This window comes from Dichotomopilus funicola, assembly GCF_033296635.1.
Source record: "Dichotomopilus funicola strain CBS 141.50 unplaced genomic scaffold C8A04scaffold_51, whole genome shotgun sequence".
NCBI classification, from domain to species: domain Eukaryota; kingdom Fungi; phylum Ascomycota; class Sordariomycetes; order Sordariales; family Chaetomiaceae; genus Dichotomopilus; species Dichotomopilus funicola.
In genome coordinates this window covers 70,953-82,265 of record NW_026944072.1, presented here as the reverse complement: position 1 = coordinate 82,265, position 11,313 = coordinate 70,953, and the positions used below count along the sequence as shown (strand labels likewise).

General features: G+C 56.7%; 4 protein-coding genes and 1 non-coding gene across 5 annotated transcripts; 3 read left to right on the top strand and 2 right to left on the bottom strand.

Annotated features, from left to right (window-relative positions):
- Nucleotides 1-1,216: 1,216 nt before the first annotated feature.
- On the top strand, nucleotides 1,217-4,923 carry C8A04DRAFT_13686 (linoleate diol synthase; the record flags this gene model as incomplete). The annotated part of the gene is made up of 7 exons (XM_062777813.1): nucleotides 1,217-1,532; nucleotides 1,602-1,840; nucleotides 1,906-2,098; nucleotides 2,164-2,570; nucleotides 2,637-4,259; nucleotides 4,324-4,581; nucleotides 4,636-4,923. The coding sequence occupies 7 exons, from the start codon at nucleotides 1,217-1,219 to the stop codon at nucleotides 4,921-4,923; spliced, it is 3,324 nt and encodes a 1,107-aa protein (XP_062635287.1).
- Nucleotides 4,924-5,446: 523 nt separating this feature from the next.
- Nucleotides 5,447-5,531, bottom strand: C8A04DRAFT_t102. The gene has a single exon. It is a non-coding gene; the product is annotated as a tRNA-Gln (tRNA).
- Nucleotides 5,532-6,502: 971 nt separating this feature from the next.
- Nucleotides 6,503-6,868, top strand: C8A04DRAFT_30467 (uncharacterized protein; the record flags this gene model as incomplete). The annotated part of the gene is made up of 1 exon (XM_062781388.1): nucleotides 6,503-6,868. One exon carries the CDS (start codon nucleotides 6,503-6,505, stop codon nucleotides 6,866-6,868), a length of 366 nt encoding a protein of 121 aa, XP_062635286.1.
- Nucleotides 6,869-8,133: 1,265 nt separating this feature from the next.
- On the top strand, nucleotides 8,134-8,889 carry C8A04DRAFT_30466 (uncharacterized protein; the record flags this gene model as incomplete). Its single annotated transcript, XM_062781387.1, has 1 exon — nucleotides 8,134-8,889. The coding sequence occupies one exon, from the start codon at nucleotides 8,134-8,136 to the stop codon at nucleotides 8,887-8,889; it is 756 nt and encodes a 251-aa protein (XP_062635285.1).
- Nucleotides 8,890-9,615: 726 nt separating this feature from the next.
- Nucleotides 9,616-10,884, bottom strand: C8A04DRAFT_13668 (mannose-6-phosphate isomerase; the record flags this gene model as incomplete). Its single annotated transcript, XM_062777805.1, has 1 exon — nucleotides 9,616-10,884. One exon carries the CDS (start codon nucleotides 10,882-10,884, stop codon nucleotides 9,616-9,618), a length of 1,269 nt encoding a protein of 422 aa, XP_062635284.1.
- Between the last annotated feature and the right edge of the window lie 429 nt (nucleotides 10,885-11,313).

The window sequence follows — 11,313 nt, the reverse complement described above, 5'->3', positions numbered from 1 at the left end:
GCCTCTGTGCTGTATGTCTCCTCGGAGCCTGGAGATTTTGGTTGCAAATTGGAAGTGGTCTTTTTGGGGGTTGGTTCGTCCGAATTGGCTCCAATGCCCAGCGATCTGCGCCAAGCTCGGGCCGCACCCTTCCTCGGTTGCTCGCCGGGCTGATCCGCCTATTGGCTTTTGGTGCCAGCTGTAGACCCACATGACACCCCGCCGATCGACAGGACGAACAGGGATCCTGGGTGGACCCCTCCACGGAGCGATCAGTGCATGCACACACCCAAAAGTTTGGGCAGCTTACCATTTTTGCAAATCTCAGAAGCAACCTCACACACGCAGCGGTCAACAACCGGGACGACGGAGTGTCAGCGGCCAGCGCTGGGTGGAATCGCCGGGGGTGAAATTGGGGTATCTTTTTCAATGACACTTCCGTCTCCCTCAGCTCGTCCCGGCAATCCGCGGCATTCCTGTCGTCGCATAGCATGGCGTCGAGCAAGCGGCTGAAGTGCAGAGATACGCAGGCGGCAGCCAATTGATGGACGCTCTTGGGCTGATTGCTCATCGTGCTCGCCTGCAATGGCGTGTCGCTCTCGAGACTGGACGCTTGCAGGGTCGAACCAGAAAGGCAAAACCCATGCAACACAGCAGCACGCCCAGCCGACTCCGCTTTCCACAACACGCCCATCATTTCCCTCGTTCGACATGGCTCCGTGATGGTGGCGGAGATGGTCTTCAGTGACCGGACCCTGCCTGGCTTCGAGGCTGTCACCAATGACGTCCGAGAGATTTTGCCATTGAGCTGCTTCCTCACTTCTTGTCTCGGATGGTGGAGGGGTCGATGCAGCACCCCGGTCTGCCGTGCTGGCATGGTTTCTCTGGGCCCCTGTTTGTGAGCTGTGTTCCCCGGGATCATCATTGGATTCGACCGCCGAACTTGCGAGCTGGAGACAGGCTCGACAAGGTGCAGCGGGCGACCTGCACCATGGCGTCAAGCCGGCCAGACCGGGGTCGTCGAGAAGTTCGCGCCCGCGCGATGGAGATGCGGACAGCTGCGGTTGTTACACTGGTTAGATAACAATGCACTACTCGCCGCCACTCGCGTGCTGTCTCATCTTTGCTGTCCCTACCTCTTGATCTTTTTCCTTCTTCCCGTCTTTCCTCTTCGTCTTACTTCCCAACTTGGCGATACCGGTCAAGTTGTTTGTCGGGAGTAAACACAACGCACATCATGGCGCCCGCACAGAACGGAGAGAAGCTTAACGGCCACGGCAAGCTGCCGAGCGCCTCGAGCACGGCCATCTCGGTGTCCCCTGCCGTCAAGGCCGAGAGGCTCGCCAGCCAGTCTAAGCCCAAGCCGAGCGCGCTCAAGCTCAAACCCACCAAGGCCGACAAGAAGGGCATCGCAAACGCCTTTGAGCGGCACGGCCAGGTCATCCAGGCGCGCGTGAAGCCACTTCCTAACCAGTCGGGTACCGCGGGGACGTTCTACGAGACGAGGCGATGGGGGAGACTTCGGGACGACCTCAAGACCCTGCGTGGGGCTGGTAAGTTGCTGGTTTCCCAGCTTACCTGCTATTGCGACTTCACAGGGAGCAATGGCTGACGATTTGCAGACTTGAAGACCCTTAAGAACATGGTGGTCGCCAAGGTCAAGGGCGAGAAGCTGTCGGATGACAAGACCATGATCATGGAGCGCGTCATCCAGCTCGTGTCCAACCTGCCCAGCGACTCCAAGCTCCGCACGGAGCTGACCAACACCTTCCTTGGTGAGCTGTGGTACTCGCTCGAGCACCCGCCCTCGCTGTACGTCGGTGAGAAGTTCCAGTACCGCCAGGCTGATGGCTCATACAACGTAAGTTCCGCGAGGCGCATGTCGCAGGTTCTGGTAGAAACGCAGCTGACGATGTTTTCTGCTAGAACATCATGTTCCCACAACTTGGCGCGGCCGGTACGGCGTACGCCCGCTCGGTCAACACCAACGTCCTGCGCCAGGGCGCGCTTCCCGACCCGAGCCTGATCTACGACTCGGTCATGAAGCGCACAGAGTACAAGGACCATCCCAACAAGGTGTCGTCCGTTCTCTGGTACTGGGCTAGCATCATTATTCATGGTATGTCTCTTGTCGCCCTTGCACAGAATCGTCAGCGATCAAACCCTAATAACACGTCCGCGCAGATCTGTTCTGGACGGACTACCGCGACATGAACAAGTCTAAGACCTCGTCGTACCTCGATCTGTCCCCGCTCTACGGCAGCAACCAGGAGATGCAAGACACCATCCGCACGTTCAAGGACGGCAAGATCAAGCCCGACTGCTTCGCCGACAAGCGCCTGCTCGGGATGCCACCCGGAGTTGGTCTTTTGCTGATCATGCTCAACCGCGTCCACAACTACGTGGCCACCAACCTTGTGGCCATCAACGAGGATGGCAAGTTCACTCCGCCACCGCCGCATCTTCAAGGTGAGCGCGCCGAGGCGGCCTATAAGAAGTACGACAACGACGTGTTCCAGACCGCGCGCCTCGTCACCTCCGGCCTGTACATCAACATTACCCTCTTGGACTATGTCCGCAACATTGTCAACGTGAGCGCGCACTTTCCAGCTATCGCATTATGCCTTTTTAGACGAGTAACACTGACTTGACCGCAGCTGAACCGTGTCGACACTACATGGACACTCGACCCCCGCCAGAACACCGGTATCGATGCTGGCACAAACCAGGGTGCTGAGCGTGGTACTGGCAACGTGGTGTCCGCTGAGTTCAACCTCTGCTATCGGTGGCACAGCTGTATCTCGGCGAAGGACGACAAGTGGATTGAGAACTTCTACCACGAGCTCTTCGGCAAGCCGGGCTCTGAGCTCACGACCCACGACCTGATCATGGGCTTCGCCAAGTACGATGGCCTCATCCCCGAGGACCCATTGGAGCGTCCCTTCAACAAGTTCAAGCGCGGCCCTGACGGCAAGTTCAACGACGACGACCTAGTCAACTGCATGAACGACTCCGTTGAGGACGTCGCCGGCTCCTTCGGCGCTCGCAACGTGCCGCAGTCCATGCGCGCCATCGAGATCCTGGGTATCATCCAGGGCCGCAAGTGGAACGTCACTGGTCTGAACGAGTTCCGCAAGCACTTCGGCCTCAAGCCGTACGAGTCGTTCGAGGACATCAACTCCGACCCCGGTGTTTCGGATGCTCTGCGTCGTCTCTACGACCACCCCGACTTCGTCGAGCTCTACCCCGGTCTCGTAGCCGAGGAGCACAAGGCGCCCATGGTCCCCGGTGTCGGTATCGCGCCGACCTACACCATCTCGCGTGTCGTGTTGTCCGACGCCGTCTGCCTGGTGCGTGGTGACCGCCACTACACCGTCGACTACAGCCCGCGCAATCTCACCAACTGGGGTTACAACGACGTGCAGTACGATCTCAACGTCAACCACGGCTGCGTATTCTACAAGTTGTTCATCCGCGCGTTCCCCAACCACTACAAGCACAACTCGGTGTACGCCCACTACCCCATGGTGGTGCCTTCGGAGAACGAGAAGATCCTCAAGGATCTCAAGCGCGACCACTTGTTCGACTTCAGCCGCCCCACGCGCATCAAGCCCGACACCGAGGCCAGCTCGGTCGAGAGCGCCCAGCGCGTGTTTGCCAACCCGGAGAAGTACGAGGCTGCCTGGCATGCCGGCATTGACGCGCTCACTCCCAAGGGCAAGTCGAAGCTCTCCGGTAACGCGGCCACCCACGACAAGCACCGCAGCGACACCAGCAAGCCGCTCGTCACCCCCGAGCTGCTGACCGCGGTCAAGAAGTTCTACGGCGACCTGACCGACGAGCTGCTCTCCAGCCAAGGCTACAAGCTGGCCGACCTCCGCATGGCCGACCTTGTCCGCGATATCGCTAACATTGTCCCCACTCACTTCGCGGCCTCGCTCTTCAACCTCCCGCTGCAGACCAAGGCCAACCCCAAGGGCCTCTACAGCGAGCACGAGCTGTACGCCGTGCTCTCGGCCATCGCCAGCGCCGCGTACACCAACCCCGACCCGGTCAAGAAGTTCCCCTTGGTCCAGGCGGCCAAGACCGTCGCCGAGCAGCTCGCGTCGGCCGTCGAGCGCTCCGTCAAGAGCCCCAAGGCCAAGAAGGGCGATGCCATCAGCGCCTATGGCGCCCAACTGCTCAAGGGCCTGTCCAAGGCCGGCCTCAACACCTTCGATATCACCTGGGGCCACGTTCTCGCGACCTCGGCTGCCATCGTGCCGTACCAGGCTAAGCTCGTAAGCACACCCCTTCCTGTTTCCCGTTCCCTGTATCGTATGTGCTAACGCTTCCTCCCCACAGTTCACCGAAGCAGCCGCCTTCTACCTCGACCCCAAGAACGCCGCCCACCTCGAGGCCATCCACGCGATCGCCGCCCAGCCCGCCTCGGAACAGACCGATGCACAGCTCCTGGGGTACGCCCTCGAGGGTGTGCGTCTGTCCAGCTCCACCAAGCTGCACTTCCAGGCTACCGCTGCCGACACCCTTGCCGGCCCCAACGGCAGCGAGCTGTCTGTGCAGCCTGGCGATCGGGTTGCTGTTACTTCTGTATGTTTCCCCGTGAATGCTCAGTCGTTTTTACCACGGTATACTAATCGTGTTTCCTACAAACAGGCCGCCGGCACCGACACCGTCGACCCCACCCGCGCCCGCGAATCCTACGTGCACATCGCCGCGCTCCCCAACAACACCCTCTCCCGGGAAATCAGCGAGGCCGCTCTCACCGCCAGCTTCCGCGCCCTATTCAAGAGGCGCAACGTGCGTCGCGCGCCTGGCCCGCAAGGCGAGCTCAAGAGTGTGGTGGGCGTCAGCGGCGTCGAGGGTGGCGTGGAGTACCTGCGCGAGGACTGGGGGTCCAAGACGGAGTTCCCTGTTACGTTGAAGGTGGCGTGGGATGATTGAATCGCTGTTGGGGGGGGGAGTCGATGGGGCGTGGATGGTGGGGAGGGGAAGTGTTTGGCTTGGTGGGTGTAGGAAGGGAGGGGGGATCGTCGATACCAGTTTGTTTTTTATTTCTTTATTCTTGCGTAATTAGTTGATTGTGTTGTAGGTTGCACATTGTATGTAATGGACAGTTTCAGTTGGATCAATCGCTTCGACATCCTGCATGAGAACCTGATATAAACTGGTTTCCCTCTCCAACGCAAGTCTGTCCCGATTTCCCCGGCCGGGTTGTTCTGCCTGCCTGTAGTTTGTTCGGCTGTTCTCGGAGGTATTAAGTACCTCCTATGTTGTATTTCATTTCGCGGTAAGGAGTCCGTTGGTCGGTACGCTCCTTCCCGAATAACTTACCGCCACCCTCTCTGACCCAATCACAGCAACACCCACCCCAAAGCAACCACGGAACAACTTCCAAAAAACACTACAATCCATTCAACAACCCAAAAACTATCTCGTCGCAAAGGACAAGCAAAACCAAAATATAAGGTCGTGCCCGGAATCGAACCGGGGTTGCCGGAATTTCCGTGTGTTTTCAGAATCCGGAGTGATAACCGCTACACTACACAACCGAACAGGTTGCTTGGTTGGTTTACGGCGATCGGAAATGGAGTTTATGAGTGGAGTTCTCCACAGCGTATCTTAGAACGTCGCACTGCTGTGGGTAATTCTTTCGTCGAGCCAGTTCTGAGGGTAAGGTTTTAAATTTGAGTGATAGTTTTATCGCGAAGGTAAAATATGAGGTGAGGGAGGGAGCGAATGATACCAAGATACAATTTCTTGTCCCTGTGTTCTCGAAAGGGTGGACAGGGCAGGTAATTAGTACCAGTAGCCACGGCAATAGAAAGTCGGAGCCCGCGAACAAGGACCTGTCGCTGAAACCATGCCGCGGTTATTTCGAACTGTTGACTGAAACTTGCGCGTTTAGTAAAGTGATAAGCTGACGGGTACTGTGTGCAGGTCCATTGGGAGCGGTGTATCGCCCAAGTTCATTACTTTAGGCCGCGTCGTGCTTTTTACGTCCATCAATGATCGGCTGGCGGTCGTTGCTAACTGCCTAGTCGAGCTCTAGGAGCGGTGACGGTCAGTGACGCGTGGCTATCGTGGTGTAATTAACATCTCTTTCAAATACGGTGTAGGCCGCTCAAGCGTGGGTTCGAATAACACCGTGTATGAGCCAGCTTTAAACCGTGAACGGGTCCCTTGAATGCGCGGTTGCTAGCCAGTTCTTGAGTCGCGAGCGGAATCCTAAAGTTTGTTTGCAGATGCTTGGTGGGTCTCACTGTCGCCTGCAAGTCGTCAGCTATAGGTTATACGTGTGCCCAGTCGTCGTTGCTTTTGACGCCCCTCCATTCCGCGCCGGTTGGGTTCGTGCAAGGCTTTCGAGGCCTTCCAACTGCGAGCAGAGATGCCCGATGGTAACCTTAAATGAGAGCCCTCCGGTTTCCACTTACTTTCTCTTCGTCCTGTCCCTTGTAGTCATCTGTACCTTCGCACTAGCGTTAGGCGTCAGCAAGGGGAACCATCATTTAACAAAGAAACAATGTCCGCCGACACTGGTAACCGCGTTTTGTTTCTCGTCGCAACTCCCCTGAGGCAAAGTTTTGACTGGATCCTGTGCAAATTCCACGCCATGACACCCTCCACCGCACCCCAAATCACTTGGGACAGTCCTCTTGACACTCCTCTCTCTCTTCCAAAAATTACAAACCACCTGTGCTTCGCGAGACATTATGCCGTGGGTGTAATGGACCGGGGGCACTGGGAGGACCCAGACCTGACGCTTCTGGAGAAGTTCAGTCAGGCACACTTCTGGGAGCACCGTGGGCCGACCTGCGATCCGAATCTTGGGGGGACCCGGGAGGAACAGGACGTCCGCTCAATCGAGGCTGTCGAGTTTCTGTGGTAAACTGACAAGTCAGATGGGACTATCTCCAATGAATGTAAGTTTTATACCCGTCCCAAGTACGTATAGAATAAGGGAAGCCAAAGTGAAACTGACACTAGTGGTCTGCTTACATTAGATGCCTCGGTGCTCCTTGATAACTGGGCGTACCTGCCGGTATGGTGGAACTGCCAGTCCTTTGCGACCCGACTAGCATTTCTTCTCACCGAACTACAGGTTTTCCGCGACTCCGTTGTTGACCTCGCACGAGACATTCATACCGAAGTGTTACAGCGAGTGATCTCTGTCAGACAAGAAACAATGAAAACAGTTTCCAAGTCTACCAAGATAACAAGCCTTGCTAGTTGGGTGGGCGGCGCAATAATAGTGGCTGCGTTCCCACCAACGATAGCCCTTTTTGTCACAGGCTTGATCGTGTCTTTGCTGCGTTCGTGTTGGAGTCTCTATTGCCGAGGAGAACTTTCACAGCGTAGATCGGAGGCGAGCCAAGGAACTTCAACCGAATATGAAACGGCTAGAGGCGAAATTTCCTGTGCTGCGGGGGCTTCACCGCAACATCCTAGGAGCAGCCGAAGTGGTGGGTCATTCTTTGGATGCTCGCAGCGGCGTGAACAATATGTTCGATGACCCATGTGTTTGGGGCGAGGAGAATAAAGCACGTGCGTAACTCGGTGATTCTCAACCTTAAACGGGGTTAGAGACCAGATGTGGACTCGTCAACAGACGGGAGCTTAGATACCCAAGTTTAGTTGGTGCGAGGGGCAGCTGTTGTTGGGCCGGAGCGTCGGCCCACTGGGTGTTTCCCTCCCTCTTCTTCAAATCGCTTCCTTTAGAATTAAATTGTCGATACCTGATTGGGGCGGGTACATTCCATTTCCTGACCCAGAGGGTAGCGCCTTCCTGGGATACTGCAAAGGCCTGGGCTTATCTTTGCCTTTCCGTGCATTCCCCAAGAATGGAAAGGACGATGCTGAACGACCCGGGCCAGGAATTAATTAATCACAATGTTTGGGAAACCCCCATCATGGCGCCTTCTCGATCGAGACAACACACAACGAAATGAGCATGGAAATCACGCCTGGCTGTCCCAGTCCATAAAACTGATTTCCTCTCGCTCACCCTCGGCCAACTTCCATCAACTCTTTTGCACGCATCTTCAATTCCAACGTCTCATCATCGCCTTTTTGGTTCATCGCTACCATTTGCCACTCATCAACGTTAGTTGCATTTCCAGAATTTCCATCACGGCCTACGTCGCTACCATCACCATGCGTTCCTTTGCTGCTACTATTCCGGTCCTCGCCAGTTTCCTGGCCTTGGCCGCTGCCGGAGAGATTCCTCTTACTCCTGTGGCTACCTACCCTGCTGTGCGGCCAACCCTCAACCCCGAGAACCACAACGCTCCCATCGGGCAACGACCTCCTTTTGCCGGCAACAGCAGCCCGTCGGGGCAGCCGTCGGTGTTTGTCCTGACGCAGGTCTCCGACAAGCCAGCGCAGACGAGCACCCCCACCAACCCTGAGAAGTGTTCACAGGTTGCTGCCCGCATCACTCCTCAGCTCACACCCACCCCGACATACTCGCCGTCCCTCAAGGGCCTGGCCGACAAGCTTGGCGGCGTTGACCGCGACACCTGCGGCGAGATGGATTTCAAGGCCCGCTTCAAGACGGCCCAGACGGACGACATCAACCGCTTCAACCAGGCCCGTCACTCGAGCTTCATCCTGCCCATCTGGGCCAAGGTTTCGGAGCTCTGGAACGCCTGCGGCGACGAGACACACAAGATTTCCCAAATTGCCAAGGAGCCGTGCTACCGCTGGGCCCTCGAGTTGTCCAAGGCCTCAAACAGCTCTTTCGGCAGCAAGGCCAACCAAGGTCCCGAGAAGCCCCCGACAACCGAGGTTCCGGGCAACATCAAGACTCCTGAGCTGGAGAACGGCGTGGCGGACAGCGGGATCTCGCACAGTGCTGCCATTGGCTTTGCTGGCGTACTCGCGTTTGTGTGGGGGATGGTACTGGCTTAAGGCGGTAGTGGTAGAGAACACAGAGGGCATGGTTGGGGGTTTGGATCCTCGCACTGGTGGTTTCAACATTTCTTTAGTGGTTCGTGTCGTGGGGACCATGTTTGCCGGCTTAGAGTGGGAGGTTAGACTGAGAGGATTGGGATTCATGATAGACGGGCATGCATAATGCAGTCTTTTGTCAATGTGCTGATATCCCAAGTCCATCTATGCGCAGTGCCTTCCCACGCAACCAACCCTTGAGCAGTAACAGATCTCCGACTAGGCCATCCTCTCCACGATATCTATCATAAATGCCTATTGCCATGCCACCCTTCAACAGGTCAGGGTTATTTGGCCCAGTCTCGTCAAGGCTTTTCTCTCGATGTCGTGACAGCTCTCCAGGTTGTGCCTAGGATATGTGCATGGCAGCGGGGCGTTGCTGGCGGGAGGGCCAAGATCAGGGATGGCTGATAGAAGTTATACAGGGTGTAGGTGAGAGGATAAGAAAGGGTAACTAGAACACAAACTAAAAGATAATTCAAGGGCTGTTCGGGGCTGGACAAGTATGGATTAGGTTGAACTTGAGCATGACCAGCTCTGGCGGGTTGCGACTTGCTACTCTATATTAGTTTTAGAGTTCTAACCAAAAATATGGAAGTCAGAGTGACCCTAGCCCAAACGACAATCCATATTCTCCCGAGAAACAAATCCACGTCTACCATGTCCTCCATCTCGATAATCCCGCTTCTACACCACAGCCATAAACACCTCCATCTCCCCCTCCGCCTTCCACTTCACCCCAACCCCCGGCGCCACAAACCAAATCGACCCCTCCGCCAACCCCACCACCTTTCCATCCGCCTCCATCTTCCCCTGTCCTTTCGTCACAATCATCACCCCCGGCCCATCCCCGGCTTCCATCTCCTCTTCTTCTCCCCCCTCTGTGCCTCCCAACTCCACCCGTAACATCTCAAACTCCCTCATCGGCGGTTGATACACCTGTATCCTCCCCTTCCTTCCCCTCTTCGACACCACACTGGGTAAAATAACATCCTCCTTCGAATGTGCCTTGCTAAACGTCAACGCCTCCGTAAATACCTCCAGGTTCTTGTTATTCTGGACACGCTGGGAAGGGTCACAAAACGCGGCATTGAGAACGTTGTTGCTGCGCGCCATGCACTCGACGATGTCGCCGGATAAGTAGGCGTGCGGCGCGTCGGCGGGGATGTAGAGGGCTGAACCTGGGGAAAGGGTGAGGAAGTTGAGGGTTGTTAGGGCTACTAGAGTGCCGGGGTCGGAGGCGGAGGGATATTGGGTTTGCAGGCGGGTGAGGAGGGTGGTGTTGATTTGGGGAGGTTTTTGGTGAGGGTCGTTGCTGGGGGACGGGGTGGGCGTGGGGTGGTGGAGGAGGGCGTGTTGGGTTTGGTGGATTGTGGCTGGGTCGGCGTGGAGGAGGGCGTGGATTACCGCGCGGAGGGTGGTGTTGGTCCAGGGGCGGGGGGCGTCGGCGGGGATGAATTGGTGGAGGGCTGGGTGGTGGCGGAAGAGGGGCTCGATTTGGGAGAGGGGTTGGAAGCCGGCGAAGACTTCGAAGTCGGAGAGGGCGATGGCGATTTCGGGTTTGTGGTTGGGGTCTGGGAAGGAGGAGGGGTCTTTGGCGTGGAGTTGGGCGGCGAGGTTTTTGTCCGGGTGGATTTGGAGGGGTAAGGCTTTGGCGATGGAGAGGATCTTGGGGAGGAAGGGGAGCTGCGGGTCGAGGGTGGTCAGGACTTTGTCGCCGAGGAGTGTTTCTTTGTTGCGGGCGAGGATGTCGGCGAGGGCTTCGCCGGTGGTGAGGACGCGGGCGGGGAAGTCGGGGTAGTCGCCGAACCAGAGTTCGGAGTAGGGTTTGGAGTCGTCGATTTGGAAGCCGGGGGTGGTTTTTTGGCAGAGGCGGGCGGCGAGGGAGTCGTGGCCGTGTTTGCCCCAGGGGTAATTGTTGCAGGTGCCGGAGAGCTGGAACACGCGGTCTGTCATGGTGAACATGAACAATGAATCTTTATTTTGTTTGGTGAGTTTGTTTTGGTTAGTGTGAAGTTTGTTTACTTTCGTTCTGAAATTGAGTTTTATGGTTGAGATGGTGGATGTCGTCATACCATGGCGTCACGACTCCGGATGCGGCCGGATGTGGGCCGAAGAGTGGGGCCGGTGATGTGGGGCCGCGGCCGGGCCCCGGACCAAGCGGAGGAGGAATGTAACCCTAACCCGGACTAACATGACAAGCTCAACAAAGATAGGAAGAGGAGCCTTTGAACGACTGTCTCTCCGGAGTGATTGATTTTAGTTTCGCTGTTGAAATTGGAACGTGGATAAGAGGCTTTTATACCGTCTAGCATGATGTCCATGCCGTTGCCGTTGTGGAGGTAGACGCAGTGGGTGGTTTAGTTCCACTCGAGTAACTTTCAC